Source organism: Trichomycterus rosablanca, chromosome 16 (assembly GCF_030014385.1).
Source record: "Trichomycterus rosablanca isolate fTriRos1 chromosome 16, fTriRos1.hap1, whole genome shotgun sequence".
Classification (NCBI taxonomy): domain Eukaryota; kingdom Metazoa; phylum Chordata; class Actinopteri; order Siluriformes; family Trichomycteridae; genus Trichomycterus; species Trichomycterus rosablanca.
In genome coordinates, this window is record NC_086003.1 from 20,553,689 (window position 1) to 20,574,823 (window position 21,135).

Genomic DNA, 21,135 nt, shown 5'->3' on the forward strand with positions numbered 1-21,135 from the left:
CTCTGCGTAATACCTTTTTGCTAAGATAACAGCTTAGAGTCTTCTATCATGCTTAAAGAGGAAAAAATGGTAAAGGATGTGAGACTAATCCTCCATATCCTTCAGATTCCAAGCTCATACCATAGGTTTTCTGTAGGGTGTCCTGCTGGTTGCTTTCCTGTTGGAGGATCCATCCAAGGCTCAATTTTCTGAACATTCTGATGACATGTCCAGTCGATTAAAAAATAGATAAGACCTAGATAAACAAGATTTAACAGATCAACAACAATGATTTTTTACAATATGTTCCATAATCACCACACGCCATTGAGTGTTTGTAAATAGTATTGAATAATTACTGTCTGCTTTTTACCATGTCCTTTGTAATGTCCAGTATATTTATACGAGCATACATTCATATATTTGCACTTGTGCCTTTCAACTCTGTGCATTATCAACTCAGTATTAAGTTAACGAATAAAGCATGTTTCCGCCCGGTTTCGAACCGGGGACCTTTCGCGTAGGCGAACGTGATAACCACTACACTACGGAAACCTCGAGGCGATGGGAAAAGTAGTACCCTATAACACTATGTTAAAAAATCGGTTATATTAACACAATAGATATTATTGTAAGGAGGTAGTTTTTAAAAATAAATTTACTTGCATTTATTAAACTACAGTAAAGTTTAATCTTTAACATTTGTTTGACTTTCCCGTTTATCTCACTGGTAAAAAATAACGAATAATAATCATATTTAAAAATTTAATAGGCTTTGAAAACATACTACAGTTACAATTTCATGCCGAATCCACCATTATATTTATTTAAAGAAAAACAAGACAGACCTGCTGTTCAAGCTTTTACTGCTGCCAACACTTACAGCGTTAATACTGCATGTATTCAGATAAATACATCTATTGACTGTGTTGTAAACATTAACAAATTTGGAATTTGATGCCTGCAACAGCAGAGGTTTGGACATGGCAATGTTAAGAGTGGAAAGTTACGCTGTAATAAAACCTTGCAGCAGATAAATTGGAGACAGGTGAGAGTATCATGAATGATTATGAAAGGAGAATCCGCCTAAGGCAGTGGGAGCTCTAACAACCAAAGTGGTAAAGTTTTATATTAGATATTTGCCTGATATTAGATTTTCTTACTTCTCGTTCTCGATCAACAAAAATGAATAAAATCTAAAACCTTTCAAAAAAGCTAATTCTCAGTTAATTTATTTAGGTTTATCTGCATTGAAACACTAGGGTAGAGTTTAAAAGGTCCAACAGTATAGTTATAGTAATAAATGTAGTAGTGTATGTAGTGTTTAACGTGGGGTGTGACTGTATATTGTCCAGCTATATTTCACAACTTGGAGTGGAAAAGTATGTTTCCGCCCGGTTTCGAACCGGGGACCTTTCGCGTGTGAGGCGAACGTGATAACCACTACACTACGGAAACTGGTGGAGGACAAGATTTACAACAAACCTTTTGCAGGGTAGTAATAATCTGCTTGAACATTTTGTAAACTGCAACGAAAATATGACTCACTGATTTGTTGATTCTCCTCAACCTTCACTTAACTAACAAAAGTACTAGCATTGTTGTTTACATTAACAGACATCTAATAATACTAATTATTTTGTAAAAATTTAAATTTTTATAATAACAATGATTATGTTAGCTAGCTTTAGCATGTGTTATTAGCTTATTAGAGCTTTGGAAAATTCCTTACTTTCCTTTTATGGCTGTTGAACTGCACAATGTGGAGTAGTTTGTCTGCGTCTGCACAAAATGCTATTAGTAAATACATAAACATCATAATTGCGCAGAATAGCATCCATAAGTAAAGTGACATAAATAGTCTTTTTTATTACCTGCCTTTTATATATTTGCACTACATTGATTTGTTGATTTCCCAGCTAACAAAATTACGTTCTGAGAACGTTCCCCAAACGTTCCATTTTGGTTGTGGGAACGTTGCATTGGAATGTTCCCTCAACGTTATTTTGACGTTTATAGAACGTTACCTAAACCTCATTTGCAACCATAATTTAACGTTCTGGGAACATTGTCTTGGAATGTTCTAAGAACATTTTATAAAACGGATAGTTCCGGTCTTAAAATCTGATTGGCTGAGCCGTGTTCGAAGCCGTTGTAAAATCCCCGATAAACGCACAGCACACCTATGAGCACCTCACATCATTCCATATTAATACGCCACTGAAAAGAAAAAGTGAATGTTATGTTCGCCCTCATGTTGCCTAGCAACACTGTTAAGAACTACCTGGGGTCGCGGAAGAATGCTTTTTGTAAGTGTTTTTGTAAATAAAAACATTTATAAATTGAACATTGTTGTATTTTATTATATTTTCTGTTTTATAAAAGCAAATAAGCCACTCGAGACCGTGCGTTACTGCTATGATTTTATCACGGGAAAAGACGTTTTAGGCACTCCGCTTTGCGTCGTGCCAAAACAACCTTCCTCGTGACAAAATCGCAGTAACGCACGGTCTCGAGTGGCTTAATGCTTTATTAAATAAGGTCCTCCGAACGTTCCCTTAACATTCCATTTTGGTTGTATGAATGTTTTATTAGAACGTTCCTTCAACGTTATTTTGTCCAGTTTTCTTGATGTTCTCAGAACGTTTTTTAAAGTTATGAAAACGTTCATAGAACGTTACCTAAACCTCATTTGCAACCATAATTTAACATTTTCTGCATTTAGCAGACGCTCTTATCCACATGTTTAGGGTCATTATCTTGCTGAAAGACCCTGTGATGACCCATCTTCAGCTTTCGGGCAGAGGCCACCAGATTTTGATTTAAAATGACCTGGTATTTTAAAGAGTTCATGATGCCATGCACCCTAACAAGGTTCCCGGGGCCTTTGGAAGAGAAACAGGCCAACAGCATCACCGATCCTCCCCCATACTTCACAGTGGGCATGAGGTGCTTTTCCGCATACTCATCTTTTGTGTTACGCCAGACCCACTTAGAGTATTTGTTGCCAAAAAGCTCTATCTTGGTCTCATCTGACCAGTTGAAGTCCCAGTACCGCTTAGCGAACTCCAGACATTTAAGGTTATGCTTGTAAGTGAGAAAAGGCTTTTTCCATGCATGCCTCCCAAACAGCTTGTTGGCATGTAGATAGCGCCTGATGGTTGTTATGGAGACTTTGTGACCATGCTACTCTTTGATGCAATTTTCTAACAGTGAGCTTTGGAGAACTTTTTACTTCTCTTACCATCCTCTTCACTGTGCGTGGTGGCAAGATAAACTTGCGTCCTCGTCCAGGCTTGTTTGCCACTGTTCCAGTTGTTTTAAACTTCTTGATGAGTCCTCTGACTAGATATGGGCAGGTATAGGCGAGTGGCTATTTTCTTGTAGCCATTGCCTGACTTATGAAGGTCGACACACATCTGCCTTACTTGAATGGTGTGTTCTCTTGTCTTTCCCATGTTGAAGAGTGGATAAGAGAAATAGGCCTCTGTGTCACGTCATATTTATACCCCAGGGAAACAGGAAGTGATGAATTACTAATTAAAGGTTCCTAGATACTGTGATCAACTTTATGACCTACAGTAGAAATGACAGAAATGCTTCAATTAAATTTATTTTCTAGGAATTGTTAGGGGTGCCAATAATTGTGGAACAGGTGATTTTATGAAAAATAATTATTTCTTAATTAATAATTATTTCATTAAAAAAATTTTTTTAATTCACTTCAGTTAAGGGTTACATTTTTCTACAATTTTCCGTGTGAGATTATGCTTCTGCAATAAATATTGAATTTATTTTAAGGCTTTTAACACAGGGGTGCCAATAATTGTGTAGGGAGCTGTATATATAATTTTTCCTAATATGCGTCTAAAGAATATCAAACACATACTCCTTTACAAAATTTTCGTTCATATAACATTACACATTCTATTAAAGTTATTGTGAGAACGTTTGCTCATAACATTAGGAGAACTTTCACGTAACGTTAGTGAAAGTTGTGGGAACGTTCCCTGTTAACTGGGTTGCACCTCTGTTTGCATTGCATTGACTTCGTACTTATCCTGCTTAACGATAACGTTCAAATTAATCTAGTTAATAAAACATGTTTCCGCCCGGTCTCGAACCGGGGACCTTTCGCGTGTTAGGCGAACGTGATAACCACTACACTACGGAAACTTGTACTCAGGACACGTAAACTTCCATCAAAAAGCAAGCTGGGTAGCAGTGTGTGGCGTTTACAAATACAGTAATACTGGGTGAGTCAAAATTATGTTAACACTAATTAATCTTTTCCCCACGAAATGTGTCCGGGCTTTAAATGGTACTGGCGAACAGGTTGAGTCCTGTAAATCATCTTACACATGTGGAGTATGTTTTGTGAATAAATGGTTTCCGCCATTCAAGTGTTAACATCATTTACACACCGACCCTTGAACAGTAGGTGGCGCAGTGGGTATATTTGACAAGATGTGACTGTACGGGAAGACATCTGCATCATCTCCTGTTCAGGCCCGGAGTGCCTAATGGGGAGATTCGGGAGGATTCCCGATGGGCCGGCTCATGTCAGTCTCGAGTTTGGGCCGGTTGGATGGAAAAAATAATTTTGACACTTATCTGTCACTTATCTAATCTTCTTCTTACATTCATTCATCTGACAGCGCAGCCCCTACCTACATCGCAGTAGATCAGATGGGTTCTACCATCTGAGGGAATCCCCCCCTCCCAAATGTTTCAGTTGGTTTGGCCCACGAGTCGTCTTTTCTTGAGCGCCGGTAAAAGTAAACTTACAACAGAATAGCGCAAACCAACAGTCAGTGGTGATTTTCACAAATCATCAGTCGGTGGCTTTTTAGAACCCAATACACAGCATTAATCACAAATATCCAGTTTCAAGCTGAAAATAATAAACATCATTTGAAGTGTAATATATTAAATAGCCTAACTCATTAATGGAATGTTTTTGTTCCGACGCTACTGTACTGATGATCCATGACTACTGAAGGGACAGGTAGAGGATAGTCTAACAGAGTTATTTAAACTAACAGTTATTTGTAATGTAAAATATAACGTAGAGAATATACATGATATATGTTAAATTGTTCAGACATTCAGAAAGATGTCAGCATGATAGCCTAATTTATTTTAACAAATGGAGACAAATAGCCTAAATCACTATCAATTTTACACCATCATAATATAGGCTAAAAAAAAAAAAAAAAAAAACTTCAAGCATGTTATGTTATTCAGCAAAATAAGCTAACCCTTAATGAACTTTTTTTTTTAGCCTCAGAGCAGCAGATAAGGCAGTCTGATCCTGCTGGTGAACCGAGTAGGCATGGAGAGGCCAGGACTACAGAGACAGGTAGAGAGGATAAAAATGAACTAAAAAAACTATTTTATGTAACAAGTTGCACACAGAACAGATGTGATGGATAGATTCTAAATGATACCCAGTACCCAGATATTCAGAATGCTGAAAATGCATTAAAATCAGCCAAAATGAAATAGGTAAACAGGAACTCTTGTACACAGAGAAGGAAATTCTCATGTCTATAGACAATCACACCGTTATTAATAAAGTTGCAGAAACCAGTGCACTGTTTAGGAGGCTTTTGATGCTGTAGGTAGCCTACTAAATATGCGAGTAGTGAAGCTTAGTGTAAACCTAACAATAGAGCTCATCTCTGTTGGGAAGACAAATGCAGTTTTAATTTCAAATAATTTTTATTTCAACTTATTGCTCCTGTACAAATGTAAATACGTTTTCATCTTTATCAAATGTTTTTACCTTTTAAATCTTTATCTGATTTAAATTTGAATTAAACATGTTTAAGTGAAGTGTTTTCTGTTAACTTACCAACATATACCTGAACTTATACCCAATAAAAAGGCATTGTAAGAGCTAGCTGCTGTTTCATTTATTTAAATTCCTCTTGCATGGAAAAAGTGGGCCGGGTTTGGGCATGAAACTCCTGGGCTGAAAAAGGGGCCCACTCCGGCCCTGCCTTATACTGATATGTTACTATATGTGTTAAATAAATGTGATATGTTACTATATCTATGAAATGGATGAACTTGGGTAAGGCTGTTGTAGCTAATGGTCTCAGTCTTCTAATCGTCTCAGTCTTCTAATCTACAATTGTAGAATAAATGAACCCTTCTCAGTTTTTTAAAAGTCTATTGGTCTATTTGAATGTATTAGTAAATTTAAATGTAGTAGACATACAATTTTAATTTCAAATTATTTTTATTTCAACTTATTGCTCCTGTACAAATGTAAATACGTTTTCATCTTTATAACATTTTTTACCTTTTAAATCTTTATCTGATTTAAATTAAACATGTTTAAGTCAAGTGTTTTCTGTTAACTTACCAACATATACCTGAACTTAGACCCAATAAAAAGGCATTGTAAGAGCTAGCTGCTGTTTCATTTATTCAAATTCTTCCTCCGTGGAAAAAGTGGGCCGGGTTTGGGAATGAAACTCCCGGGCTGAAAAAGGGTCCCACTCCGGCCCTGCTCCTGTTCCACACTCCAATTTAGCTGCTGGTGGTAATGCACCTATTAGCTGATCTGCCAACGGCCAATAAAAAAAATAACAAAAAAGGACAAAATAAATAGGGTATGTTTACATTACTATACCCCTGCCTGGTGAACTGCAGCTTAAAAATTCAGCAGTGCATGCGTTTTCTATCGCTGCTACTTTTATAAACCACCAGCAACCCTTCATTTAGTAAGGCTTGTTTGCATGTTTCCGTAGTGTAGTGGTTATCACGTTCGCCTAACACGCGAAAGGTCCCCGGTTCGAGACCGGGCGGAAACACGTTTATCTTATTTACTAAAATGACGCTGTGAAACTAACACACATTCACGCATTCCATAACCTTTTAAACAACGTTAAATAACAGGCGCTATCGGGTCAAGTGAACTTTATTAATTAAATCACGAATTTATCCTTAGTATTCATTTAAGTAATCACTTAACCCGTGTGGGTCCGGCTTCACCCAGAAACACAACGAGGGCATGCTGTCTGCAGATTACATCCTCTAGTGTGGTGCAAGTTCAACGTACATTTGTCATTGGTTGCTGGTAAAAGCACAAAACTAACTCAAATACAATTTGGGTACATTGTTTGCAATATATAAGAATTCATAGGCATGCTAGACCACCAACAACTCCTCACTCAGTAACATGAGTTCGCATGTTTCCGTAGTGTAGTGGTTATCACGTTCGCCTAACACGCGAAAGGTCCCCGGTTCGAGACCGGGCGGAAACATGTTTTATTTAACTTATTGAAATGATTGTGTTTGTAAGGAGGTATTATTTTGCCAAATTTATTAGTCAAAATACACTGCACCGCTATGTTTTTATATGTTTCTGTGGCTTTCTTTCGTTTGTATTCTCCTCGTCCACCTTCATGCGTCTTTGCACGAGCTCATGCGCTTCTAAGCCACTAGTATTTACGGCAGGTCACCAACGGGGATCCACATCTAAATGCTTATTTAAGTGTTGTGGTAAGAACATCTAAACCACAAGTTTAAAACAACTAAAGCCTTATCAATAGGTTTAGTCATGACAAGTACTCTATTTGCGCATGATTCCGTGCAATTATTAAATAAAGAATAATAACTTATCACTTGACATTTAACACAATGATAAATGCAATATTGAGTAAATAAACCAGTGTTGTAGTGTTGTATGCAAGTACTATAAACAGCATGTAAACTCAACACGTCAGTGCAAGCAGGTAAAAGCGACGGTGAACAAAACAATGTGTACGTTAAATGTTGTAATGTAATTGTAAACAACATTTAATTACGTCAATATTAAAAGTCTGTTAGAACTCAGTCAGTGCTGGTCAGGGGAGGCAAATCAGTGCAGCAAGAACACAGAAGAGACCATGCTGACTGGCACTGAGATAAATGAAGTTCAGAAGCAAACTGTGGATGAAATATCTATAAGAGAAAGTAGCAGAGTCTTACAATCGACAGCATTTCAAACGAGCCATTTGTTGGAAAAATACGTTTCCTAATAAGATTGCTAAATGGTCCAAAAATTAGAAAAGGAGGAGAAGCTGAAACTAAAGTTTGAAATGATCGAGGCCAAACAGAGAAGACAAAGAAAATCAACTGAACCTAAAGTTGAAAATGAAATTTCTGGAAAGAAAAGCCAAACGTAAAAAGCAGAAAGGTAAATGAAGCTAGAAAAATAAAAAAAAGGATCTAGAAAAGAAAATTAAAGCTTCTCCTTAGGCTGAAAGATAAAGGTGCATGAAACAAAAAACAAAGGCACAATAAAGGTACATGAAACAAAAGACAAAAATGTTGTAAACAGCTACAAAACCCCCAGATTTAGGAGTCGTAAAGTAAGGTGGTTTCATGGCACTGTAGCATGTAAGTTTGACACATACAACCACAAAACTAGATAAAAAAAAATAATAGGGCTGTCAAACGATTAAAATTTTTAATCGCGATTAATCTCAGAATTTCATATAGTTAATCGCGATTAATCACATTTAAAAAAATCTGTGTAAATGTTATAGAAAACAAGGATTTTTAAGTGAAATGTTACAATTAAAATGGTGAACACATTTTATGCTAAATGTACTGATGTTAAAAACGGCTGGGACAAGAGAAAACTGTAAGGGAGTTTTATTCACTCACATACTAGGCAGTAAATGTCAGATTGTAGGTTAGAATTTCTCCATCAGCAAACATTGTAGATCAGCGGTGCTTTAGGTGGGATAAGGTGTAGTTATTGTAACAGACTTTTCTGTGGTTGTATCGTGACAATGGTTTGATGGCCGTTTCTACACGAAGTGAGTGTGTTTTGATCCTTTGGGGCTTCCATAGTGCATGGACTAACGTGCTTGACTCAGCTTTCCGGTATTTGGTACCTTAACAGAATAAGTTAATAAAAGTGTTCTGCTCCCGACAACTTGTGAATATAGCGTGTATTTATTTCTTTATAAGTGCATCACTACAACGCTCGGTTACATTATGTTAACAAACCGCAAATGAAAAACGGTGGCAAGTCCGACATTAAAACGTTTGTTCTACCAGTCAAGTCTCAACATTAACTAGAATTTGCGTTAACGGCACTATTATTTTTAATCGCGTTAAATTGAAATCGCGTTAATGCGTTATTATCGCGTTAACTTCGACAGCCCTAAAAAAAAAACTAAGGTGACGTCCAATGTCACTTTTACTGACACCTGCTTTACCTTTTACTAATTGTTTTTTGTTTTTTTTTCGTATGAAACACCTTTGAAATAGGCAGACATTTAACCAGACGGGACATGCTCAGATATTCCACAATAAAAGCGACGCATTAAACATTTTCTTTTTATATAATATTGTCGTTTTAGACAAAATGCTTAAAAAGTATAAACTGCAATATAAAATTAAAAACAAAGTAAGATTAACGGAAGATTTAAAAGAAGTACACTGGTAGTTCTTTTTCCATTTATAGACGTCTATGACACCTTGGATTTTGGGGATTTCTGAAGGGTGGGTTTTAGATAGACTTTGGGGGGGATATTCTTGCTGAACCTGGCAATCATGATAGCCAAACAACGACGCTTATTCACACACATGCAGTAGCAACTTTTTTTTAAAGTTAACTGCTACTACCGTGTTTCCCCGAAATTAAGACATCCCCTGAAAATAAGACCTAGTAGAGGTTTTGCTGAATTGCTAAATATAAGGCCTCCCCCGAAAGTAAGACCTAGCAAAGTTTTTGTTTGGACCGTACGCTGTCCCTGCTGTGCTGTACGAGTGTGCTGTGGTGAGCTCCCCCTGGTGGCCGGAAGCTGTAATATCGTCCCTGCTGTACAAGTGGCTTAGTATATACTGTATACTGTATATATATATATATATATATATATATATATATATATATATATATATATATACAGTATACAGTATATAATAAATGTTCATTTTTTTTGTTCAACAATAAATGTGAATTCTTCTTCATGGAAAAATAAGACATCCCCTGAAAATAAGACCTAGCGCATCTTTGGGAGCAAAAATTAATGTAAGACACTGTCTTATTTTCGGGGAAACAGGGTAGCTAAGCTACCAGTGGCCACTGGTTTAGTGATGGAGTTTGCTTGTTGGGAAGGTATAAAAAAATCTTACAGAAGGATCACACAATTAGTTTTATTTTGTTACCATGGATGGCTCTAACAAATAGATGCTGTTATTGTCTCTGTGAACAGACATCTACAAGCACACATATACTGATTTTAGCTATTAATCCTTAATAGCTTACATAATATTTAATTAAAATATATTTAATTTTATTTTACTGAACTATTCAACCAATGTTTTTGATAGATCTGCTTGAATAAGGGTCAAATAGCATGTGAGGCAGGTGGTAGGGTTTGGGCTGAAATCAAAGAACACATTGCATTAGATAAATAAAACGTATAATGAAAGTCACAGTCTGATATTATTTATTTCTAAAATATAAGAGAATAAAAAAAAGAAACCCAAACAAATTTATTGCCGAGGCTGTTTAAGGGCCCTCTAACCGAGATCATCACAGACAATTCAGATTTGAAAATATATTTACAAACAATTAGTTCTTTGAGCCCCTCATTAAATAAGTTGTAAAAATTATGTAAATTGGTAACTGTTTAAAAACACTTTAAATTTATATAAGCGGAGCATTTTCTAAGGAGATTTTCATTCATTTACTTATTTATCTTTTATTGACTTTCATTGTATATAATACCCTTTTGGTACAAGATTTATTTTAGATGATTGTAATTCCTCTGGCTTGGTTTTTTCTTTTATGTTTAAATTTTTTATTTCTCTGCTTAACAATACTTTATTGTTAAAATTAGTGCGAGATCATATATTTTTTTGATAATGTGTTCATATATATATATATTGTGGCGCCGGCGAGCAGGAAGGCGAGCGTCGGGACCTCGAGTGAGCTGCCCTTGGCAGATCTCTCAGTGGTTTAGGACGTACACTCATACATACACACATACATTCATACAACAGACAAACATATAAGCTACCTATCCAGCTCTCACCGCAGCCACCCAGTCTCCCACACTGGGATACACGCTGACGGTAAGCCTGGATACCACGGCTCCTCCCACTGACGCTACAATATATATATATATATATATATATATATATATATATATATATATATATATATATATATATATATATATATTATATATATATACTATATGTATGTTTATGTAATAGTGTTGATTTAAAAAAAAAAAAAAAAGATCATCACAGACATTAAGATCACAAATACTGATTAAAGGACTTTTATGTTGAAATGCCGTAACGGCACGTAAACTATCCGGACCAACAGCTTTCAGGAAGATTTTGCACCAACTGATGCGTCCAAATTAACAACAAACAAACAAAATATGCCTGGATTTGAATATAGCGAATTTGAGGTAAATGTGGGATGTTTGAAAGTGGGTGATACTGCACTCATTATCAATTCATACCTTACGTTATGGTCTTTTGTGTTTTATGAACTAAGATTTAGTAATACATGCAGTAGAGACTGGTAGATGAATATTAAAAGTGTAATAATCTATTAAATCAGACACATAGAGGTTTTTACAGGGATGCGGGGTCTGGATGTCTAATAAGTGTTTTGTTGTCTCGTATAAAAGGTAGGCGTTATGGTTTGTAAGTAGTTTAGTCAGTTCTTTAAACCCCAAATTATTTAAGTAATTTAGGTTTAGGATACATGTCCTTGCTTCATCCTGAATGATCGATACATTCTGTTTTGTATAACTTGTAAACGAATCGTATGTTTAAGTCGTATCGTTTAGGACCTAAAGTTTAGGTGTACACGAGTATTGTATTGTGTAAATAGAATTAGACACCCGAGTGCCCGTAATGAAAATATTTCTAAAGTTATTAGATAGTAAAAAGCTTTTAATAAGAAACTAGGCTAGCTAACCATAACTATAGATCGTGATGGCTAAATAATATGTTAATTAAATGTGGGTAGCATTTTATATTGACTTTCTAACTATGCCCATGCAACACTGCAAATGTCAAAATTAGGTGTAACATCAAGACAACATAATTGCCTTGCAGTGCCTGGCAGTGTAATGATTGGTTGACTGTGGACAGTGTTATGAGTGTCATTTTATTCACAAAGTAGAAATTCTGAAAGTGTTTTAAAAGACAAAGAAGCTTGCCTACATTGCCTTACAAATGTTTAGTAGTTTTGGATTTCCAACTGTAAATTATGAGAGATTACTCGATAAGCCAATAGTTTTGACAGTTCATTTTAACAGAAATCTCTATTATAGTACACACAAATCTAATTACAATGTATTATTTTTGCATTAAATATATGTTGATAGTTTTTAGAGTTATAAATACACAAAGAACGAAGAATCGTTTCTGAGCCGAAAGAGTCAATTGATATGACTCGCTGAAAAGAGCCAAAACGTTTATTCACTAGAACGCATGCGCTGGAATCGTCCCATTTGCACCTGCTTACTGCTTAAAAGTAGCGTGCCTCAAATGGGTAACATACACAAACTTTACATTACACTTTTGGGCATTTTACCACTTTAGGTATTTCGGTTGGACAATAATGTACTGTATTGTAGCGCTGGATTTATAGTGCACTGGATAGATTACATCCACGAGTTAATTTTCAAAACAGTGCACTATGTAGTGAATAAGATGCGGTTTAGGACACACACCTCCATTTCCTTCCCATTCTAACCATTGCGCATATCTGTTTAGGTTTATTTAAGCTTGTTATCATGTCGTGTCGGTTATTCAGATTGTTTGTAACTCCTAAAGTCAGACGGTTATAAATACAACAGGTGGCTTATTATAAACATTCGGGTGGTGGGATAGCATTAGTGACATGAGCGTCAGAGATAAAGAACTAAAGATCCTTTTTAGTCCAGGTCATGTACAGCTTGTACAGGTAAGATCTGCACAACTGAACCTTTATGGGTTGTCATTAGATTAGTGTACTCTTGATTGCTTAGTAATTATATTTTAACAGTCATCGAGATATCGGATTCGCTTACGTAAACACACCATGGTCAAAGAATTGAAGTCAAATGTTTTTATACACTTGCAGGAGACAAGTATGTTTAATTGGTTTTTTAGCAGGCTGATTTTCTTTTGTGATAAAGCAGTGTTTTAATCATTCAGTCACAATGCAATGTATAAAATGCCATAGGCATGCTAGACCACCAACAACTCCTCACTCAGTGACAGTGTATCGCATGTTTCCGTAGTGTAGTGGTTATCACGTTCGCCTAACACGCGAAAGGTCCCCGGTTCGAGACCGGGCGGAAACATGTTTTATTTAACTTACTGAAATGATTGTGTTTGTAAGGAGGTATTATTTTGCCAAACGTATTAGGCAAAATACACTGCACCGCTATGTTTTTATATATTTTGTGCGTCCGTGCATATGTCTCTTGTGTGTTTTTGTGGCTTTCTTTCGTTTGTATTCTCCTCGTCCACCTTCATGCGTCTTTGCACGAGTTCATACGCTTCTAAGCCACTAGCCTACTAGTATTTATATGGCAGGTCACCAAAGGGGATCCACATCTAAATGCTTATTTAAGTGTTGTGGTAAAAAGAACTAAACCACAAGTTTAAAACAACTTAAGTCTTATCAGTAGGTCCAGTCAGGAAGAACTCATATGCGCAATGGCCAAAGAATTGAAGCCACATGTTTATACATTTATAGCAGACAAGTATGTTTGGTTGTCTTGGGGATTCAATTATTTTTGCAACTTTTCATTTTGTGAAAATCTGCCTGCTAAAAAACCACAACGATTTAGCTTTTCAATGCAAATATAAATGCAGTTAGTTTGGCTGCACCCATTTAAATAAATAGAACAGAGGGCTGTGTGTGTGCGTGACAGGCCATGAATGAACCTCTTGCCAAGGACCTAAACTGTCAATCGATTAACTAAAGAAATGTAAAAGTTTCTATTTTGCATGCCACTGTCTAAGCCTGACTGTGGACAGTATTGATAGAATAGAATGTAGCTACTTGGTCAATAAAATGTTAAAATAATGTGATCTTTTTTTGTTAAAAACATACAAGGAAAGTAAACAGTATTATCACAGGTTGTTACACTGCCAGTCTAGAAAAATCAGATTAACAAATGAACCATGTAAATATCTAGCACTTATAATCAGGCTGTTGCCATGGTTTGTAATTAAGCTCACTTTGAGTAACCACTCTTGGTTTTTTTCAGGACACTGTGTACACTCCATACCGCCGTGTGCTCGTGACAGGAGCCACAGGTCTTCTCGGACGTGCAGTCTACAGGGAGTTTCAGAACAATGACTGGAACACGCTGGGCAGTGGGTATTCCCGTGCTCGTCCTCGCTTTCTGAGCTGCAACCTACTGGACGAGGAAGCTGTGCGGTCGGTCGTTCACAACTTTCAGGTGCTTACATCTTACAGCCCATAGCAGCACAGCTTTAAGACTAACATTAGTGTCACCTACTGCTTACAGTCTTTACATGTCCAAGCTGTTGATTGTTTTGCTCTCAGCCCCATGTGATTGTGCACTGCGCTGCTGAAAGAAGGCCAGACGTGGTGGAGCACCATACGGAGGCTGCTTTAAACCTGAATGTACATGCATGTGCTACTCTTGCTAAAGAAGCAGGTCAGTGTAGTGATATGAATCCATTCAGACCTGCAACTCAATTCTTTCATTAATTTATTGTCTACTTTACCACCGTTTTATCCTGGCCAGGGTCACGATGGGTCTAATACAAGTTATGAAACACCCTGCCAGTTCACACACAGACCCACATCACTAGTAGGTGATAAGAAGTGGCCGGCTAGTGGATGCGTGCAAGCGGCAGTGGATTTACATTTAGGAATCGGAAATAACTAAATTGGGAGAAAAAGTGGATGAACATTTTGTATTACTGTGAAAAATTGTGTAACCTGGTTGCTTTATCAATGTGATGTATCTAAACACAATTTATTATTATAGAATGATCAAGTTAAATAGAAGTGAAAACATGACTCTTTCAAAGTTAATTTGAACATTTAGTGCCGGGGTGCTTGGGTGGTGCAGCAGTAAATTAACCTAGCTCACTACCGCTGGGATCTAGGGTTTGAATCCCAGTCGTGCTATTAGCCGGTCCGGCATTTGCATGCAGCCATGATTGGCCATGTCTGGATGTGGGTGGTGGCCAAGGCCTCATGATGGATTGGTGTCCGATCAGGCGTTTGCATACAGACTTGATTGGCCATGTCCGGATGTGGGTGGTGGCAGAGGCCCCGTAATGGATTGACGTCCTCTCCAGGGTGCGTTACTGCATTGTGCTCAGTGATTCCGGGGAAACTGGGCCCACCAGGATATAAAACATTGGTAAAATATAAAAAAGAAATTAAAAAGTGCCTTTAGGATTCTAAATAATATGTTATATAATTATATAATAGTGCCTGTCTAATTTTATGGTTTGTTTTCTTACAATAGTGGCAGGTGGCATCTTCCTTATCTACATTAGCACTGACTATGTGTTTGATGGGCGTAATCCACCATATGGAGAAAACGATGCTCCTAACCCATTAAACATGTATGGAAAGTCCAAGCTTGAGGGTGAGAGGGAGATAATCAGACATTGCCCAGGTATGATAGCTTCTCTTTTCTTATGTTTTATTATTATCCACACCAAAATCTATTTAAGAGAAGACACAGTGACACAGCTGTTAAATAAATACTTCTCAAGTACTTGCACTAGGTGAATTGGCCACACTAAATTGCCACTAAGTGTGAGTGAGTATAGTGAGTAAATGTGTGAGAGTGAGTAAATGTGTGAGTGTAACAATGTATTGGCTCCATGTCTATGTATTTTTGGCTTGTGTCCAGTGTTTTCTGCTTTTGCTGGACACAATGCGACCCTAACAAGGACAATGCTTAGTAAAAACATTAAATACATTAAGCATTATTTAAGCGTATTCCATTGTATCCAGTTCTCTGACAGATCTTTATGCTGTTATTGTGTTATGCCTTGGATTTCCCTTTCCCAGGTGCGGCTGTACTCAGGGTGCCCATTCTGTATGGTGAGGTGGAGAAGGTTGAGGAGAGTGCAGTAACGGTGCTGTGGGATCGTGTTCAGGAAGGAGCAGAGAGTTCCACTATAGATCACTGCCAGCAGCGCTTCCCAACTTACACCAATGATGTGGCTCGTGTGTGCAGGAACATGGCTGAAAGAGCTCTTCAGGTAAGCAGTGGTGTGGTGATCTCCTTGATATCAGAGTGGGGTTGTGCATGCAGCAGTTCATTCACAATTAGGAATTGGTATTTACTAGATAAAGGTAAAAGTGGAAAATCCTCTCAAAATGTAAAGCATTTAAAGACATAATTTAAATTATTTTCTAATATCCCACAGCTTTGCTTGTCGTCTGTTTTTATTAGTACACTGCCCCCTGCTGGATAATAAACGTATAAATTAAAAAAAAAAAAAATTGAGTTCTCTCTGCCCAGGAGCTGACAACTAAATATAGCCTCATCACCATTTACCACCACTTTATACTAATCAGGGTTGAGGTGCATCCGGCTTCCCCAGAATTACTGGCCACAATGCAGTAGCACATCCTGGACAAGGTGCAAATCCATCATCATGTGTTGAGCCAGCAACCTTCTGAGTACTACTCCAGTACCTTAATCGCTGAGCTGCCATATAAGACGAACCACATATGCACTGAAGAGTTACAAAGCATGTGACATTAGGCGTTTTAGTGCAGTATGTTACTTAAAATTTAAAAAAGAAGCTTCCCTTATTAATGTGCAGACAGTAAGTGTAAAAGCACATAATTATATAATATAAAATGATTGTAATGAACTGTTTATACAGCTAATTGTATATATAAGGCACATATATAGCTCAAAAATTGTTTTATGCACCTTAGAATATGATCAACACTAATTCAGCACTATTTCTATGTAATATAAATTGTATGAATGATCTTCTTGCCCCACTCCAAAACAGTAATAAATTATTATAAGTTTTTAATTTAACACTGGTTGTACAGGTAGTATAAAGTAATGTGAAAATTTTAATGTGACCTTTAAGGACTCCTCTCTTCGTGGAATCTTCCATTATTCTGGCAAAGAGCAGATGACCAAATATGAAATTGCCTGTGCCATCGCTGATGCGTTTAGCCTGCCCAGCAGTCATCTCATACAGGTAAGTCACTGTCCACAGGTCCACAAGTCATATTTACATGTTATATCTGTTGTGTCACTCAGACATCAATTTATGTGTGTAGCGCTTACAATGAACTAGGGATATTAGTAGTTAAAACTGACAAATAAGTAAGTGTACGGTTAATGTCATTTTGATTAATTTCATAATTCTCATAAAATCAAATCCTAAATCTTGAACATAACATTAATGTATATGCAAAAAAAATAATAATAATACATTGCTAAAAATTTCTTGCTGTGTGTGATGTGTCCACATTTGATGTGTACGCTTTATATTGTGCATTTTACATTTATATATTTTTATTTTTCATTTAAATCTCTACTTTTACATTTTTCTATTATCTGTGTATATTTGGTGTTTTATTATTATCCAACTTATTGCTCATGTGACTGGACAGTTATCAAAGCATTCCACTGCTAGTTGTACCGTGTCTGACTATGTGTTGGACAAACTTTTTTTTTATTAAAATTTTTTCCTACATCTAAATTATCTGTAACATTTATAGGGACAATTGCACAAGGTTTTTGCTAGCATTAAAAATAGCATTTAAAGCATCTTTGGCAGTGGTTCACTGAGAACAAACCACAGCATGCATTAATATCCTCAAGATTTTTAGCTTTTCAAATTGTGCAAAATTCATACATTGGGTATGTTATAAGGTTAACAACTTGTTTGTTTGTGGTTGTTTGACATTATTAATTAAAGTTTGTGCTAGCTTTTGGTTCCCACAAAGGACGGTTTGACAATTGTTGGGAAATAAATGCATTTGGCCTTCCCTTCTGGGAATGTACTTTCCCTCAAAATACATGAGCACCCACCTCTATTTTGTTTTATTCACCCTCCATTTTCTTACATTGCCTGCATGCATGAGTTTTTACAAACATACAGCAACATTTACAGCATTTTTATAAAGTAAAAATAAGTTTGTGCTAACTAATTTATTTAAGTAATAGTAAGACTAGTATCATCAGCCAATAACTGTAGATCTGTAGATCTACAATAAATATTTGTGCACGTAACATAAGTTCAGGTTCCATTTACTTATTTGTGCTGCAGTGTGAACCAACGTGTCATTGTTTTAAAAGCTCCTGCCCCGAGGTTGTGCTGTTTTAATGCTCGAGGTCGTTCTTGCTCTTGGGCTCTTTCTTGCAGAGTTGACACTCAACTGCACAATTTTTTAAAGGACCTTTTAGCCTATTGATTTCTGCCATGCAACTTAATGGTCTTTCTTGGGGTTTGTTTTCTTTTTTTCTAGTTTTTAGTGGAATATTTGATAACATAAAACTTTTATTGAATTTTTTTTTGACTGAGTAGTCAGTTATAAGCAAGTATTTGTGACAGCCCTACTCATGTGATCAATCTTACAGTCACTTTATAATTGTGTGGTGGATTTGTGTGTGTGTATATATATGTGTGTTTGTTTGTGTGTGTGTGTGTGGAAGGGGATTGTTGGTTGTTTGTTACTTTAAGGGATACTGGTTTAGAGTGTTTGGTTGTAAAAGAGATATCATAATACCATCGGCTCAGGTTCTTCAGGTTTTCTTCTTAGAAATGTCTTTAAGGTAAATAATGACTGATGTACAAATGTTTTGACTTGTTTTTTTGGACCAAGTTTACTTAGCAGGCAGGTTCACATGGAGTTTCATTAGCTGACATTTTAGTTAACTTACACATTGGATACCCAAACAAGTTTGTGTTTAACCCATGCAGCTGTTATGTAAGCATCAGTTTTTTAAATTCAGGTGGCATGATTAATCCAGGCTTAGGTGGGTATATTCTGGGTAGATCAGTGCAGCACTTTACAGGGGTGAGACCTTGGACACTTTTGGGAAGTATCGACAGGGCTCTTGTGTGAACTAAAGTCAGTACATCACTGGAAAGGATCTACCCTGGGCAATTTTCAAACGGTGCTTTTCAATCTAGGGAGAAAGGCCACCAGGGGGTCACAGCAAGGATAGAAATGTTGCCTTATAAAACTAACAAAATTACAATTAGCTGTAATTAGCTGGATGGATATTTTACGAAATCCATTATTGTGAAATTTGTATGGATCATATCCTGTGTAAAATGACATCCTAGACCAATTGGTAAATTGGTTGCAAGTTGAAGCCTACAAAGCCTTACTATTACCAGTGAAGTTGGTAGAATGTCCTGGGTTATTTACTGTGTAAAATGTAAAATGGTGTTTGTGTGTGTGTTTGTGTGTGTTTGTTTGTGTGTGTTTGTGTGTGTTTGTGTGTGTTTGTGTGTGTGTGTGTGTGTGTGTGTGTGTGTGTGTGTGTGTGTGTGTGTGTGTGTGTGTGTGTGTGTGTGTGTAGCTGACAGAGCAGCCTGCAGGAGCTGGGGCTCAGCGGCCACAGAATGCACAGTTGGAGTGTTCTCGTCTGGAGCTGCTCGGGCTAAGTGTAGAACCAACAGTTTTTAAATCAGCGATAAGAGACAGTCTGTGGCCATTTCTTCATGATAAACGCTGGAGACAGACCGTCTTTCACTGAGAGACAGCACTCACATTCCTAATTTTAACAGAAAACAGGGCCTCTGTTTATAGGCGGAACAGCCTTATTTAATTTATGAGATTATTAATGACATGAGCAGCAATTTCTTTGTTTTTTATATTGCAGTATGGATAATGGAGTCTTTGCTTTTGGCAATTTCTCTGTGGCATCACTCCTTAGTTCTGCAAAATCCTTTGTGTTCTTGAATTCCATTACAATATGTAAACAACAGCTTGCTTTAGCGCATATAGCAATGCATGCTGTGTTTTTTGTTGATTTTTTTGCTTCTATGAGAACAGAGAAAACATAAGTGTTAAAATAAATTACTCTTTTAAGATGAACAACTATTGTAAATTTTGTTTAAACAGTATTCATTTTCATTATCATTGTTTATAACATACTCTGCACTGAAGCTTAGAACTAAAAAACCTTCAAGTTGTAACTTCTTTTGTTTGGAGTTTTGGAATACAGTGTAAAGATATGACCTAAGAAAATAAATGTTAAGTGTGATGTTACCCTAAGAGTGCTGGTTGTATTTCCTTAAAGAGTTTAGTACAAACATTTGTCTACCATTGTCAGTACCCAAGCTTTAAAAAAAGGATGATGGCTTGCATGGCTTTGTGTTTTTGCTGTGTCTTAACGCAGGTCCAGTCTTAATGCAAGGGCATTTGCTTTTCAAGTCTTGGAGGAAGAATGTGCTAGCCATCTATTGTGACAAAAGAAAATGCTTAATAATTAAAGTGCAAATGCTTTCAGAAAGGTGTTCCTCATAAATCAACCAATGAAAATGCTACCATGCTCTGTGACAGGTATAAAATGCTGAAAATTCTGTTAAATTTGCCTTGTTTTTGGGTTGTTTTATTGTAGAAAACTGCATGGTCTGGAATTCCTTTAATGTAAATAAACTGTTTTTTTGGAAAATATTTTTGGAAAATTTAAATATGACATTTTAATGAAAAATACTATTAAACATACATTACTTACTGGGTATTATAAATACTTTTGCATTTTAAAATGTTGTGATCTTTATACTATTAAGTTCTATGTACTTGTTCTTTGACTTGAGTAATCATAAATTTACCCAAGTCACCCAAGATTACACAAACAGGAGCTTGCAGTAAAAGCACCAAGTAAACGTAAGATCACTGTCAGGGTTGCCAGATGTTTAAATGTTATACATTTACCTTACTTGACACATTGTTAACATGCATGAAGTAATAAAATGAAAAGCTAAATAAAATAACCTTTCATCCAATAACTGTTTCATTCAGAGGATGTGATAATCCTCTGATCCTTAATCAGTGGTCAGCTTCTGGCCCCTTGGCACTGCTAACCTAATAGGCAAAGTATTCTTAACCAAATGGTAACCCTGTGGTGTAGCTAGTATGCCTGTGGGCACTGTAATTAACAATTTAGCACTCAATACAACTCTACAGGGACC

General features: G+C 36.6%; 1 protein-coding gene and 5 non-coding genes across 8 annotated transcripts; 4 read left to right on the forward strand and 2 right to left on the reverse strand.

Moving 5' to 3' along the window:
- Window positions 1–1,364: 1,364 nt before the first annotated feature.
- On the reverse strand, window positions 1,365–1,437 carry trnav-cac (transfer RNA valine (anticodon CAC)). Its single transcript has one exon. It is a non-coding gene; the product is annotated as a tRNA-Val (tRNA).
- A 2,645-nt stretch (window positions 1,438–4,082) lies between these two features.
- Window positions 4,083–4,155, reverse strand: trnav-aac (transfer RNA valine (anticodon AAC)). Its single transcript has one exon. It is a non-coding gene; the product is annotated as a tRNA-Val (tRNA).
- Window positions 4,156–6,730: 2,575 nt separating this feature from the next.
- On the forward strand, window positions 6,731–6,803 carry trnav-aac (transfer RNA valine (anticodon AAC)). The gene has a single exon. It is a non-coding gene; the product is annotated as a tRNA-Val (tRNA).
- A 380-nt stretch (window positions 6,804–7,183) lies between these two features.
- Window positions 7,184–7,256, forward strand: trnav-aac (transfer RNA valine (anticodon AAC)). The gene has a single exon. It is a non-coding gene; the product is annotated as a tRNA-Val (tRNA).
- Window positions 7,257–11,337: 4,081 nt separating this feature from the next.
- On the forward strand, window positions 11,338–20,575 carry mat2b (methionine adenosyltransferase 2 non-catalytic beta subunit methionine). 3 transcript variants are annotated; one of them, XM_063011556.1, is made up of 7 exons: window positions 11,338–11,414; window positions 14,223–14,417; window positions 14,525–14,639; window positions 15,465–15,617; window positions 16,019–16,212; window positions 17,065–17,178; window positions 19,518–20,209. In XM_063011556.1, exons 1-7 carry the CDS (start codon window positions 11,385–11,387, stop codon window positions 19,692–19,694), a joined length of 978 nt encoding a protein of 325 aa, XP_062867626.1. In that variant the 5' UTR covers window positions 11,338–11,384; the 3' UTR covers window positions 19,695–20,209. The 3 variants fall into 3 exon arrangements, with proteins under 3 accessions (XP_062867626.1, XP_062867627.1, XP_062867625.1); XM_063011557.1 differs by lacking the exons at window positions 11,338–11,414; window positions 19,518–20,209 and adding exons at window positions 12,782–12,925; window positions 20,340–20,575; XM_063011555.1 differs by lacking the exon at window positions 11,338–11,414 and adding an exon at window positions 12,783–12,925.
- Window positions 13,235–13,307, forward strand: trnav-aac (transfer RNA valine (anticodon AAC)). Its single transcript has one exon. It is a non-coding gene; the product is annotated as a tRNA-Val (tRNA).
- Window positions 20,576–21,135: the final 560 nt, after the last annotated feature.

Coding starts and splice junctions, on each gene's coding strand:
- mat2b (XM_063011555.1), top strand. CDS start 12,863: ATGAGCGTCAGAGATAAAGAACTAAAGATCCTTTTTAGTCCAGGTCAT. Junction 14,418..14,524: donor CGGTCGTTCACAACTTTCAG/GTGCTTACATCT, acceptor TTTTGCTCTCAG/CCCCATGTGATTGTGCACTG. Junction 14,640..15,464: donor TACTCTTGCTAAAGAAGCAG/GTCAGTGTAGTG, acceptor TTCTTACAATAG/TGGCAGGTGGCATCTTCCTT.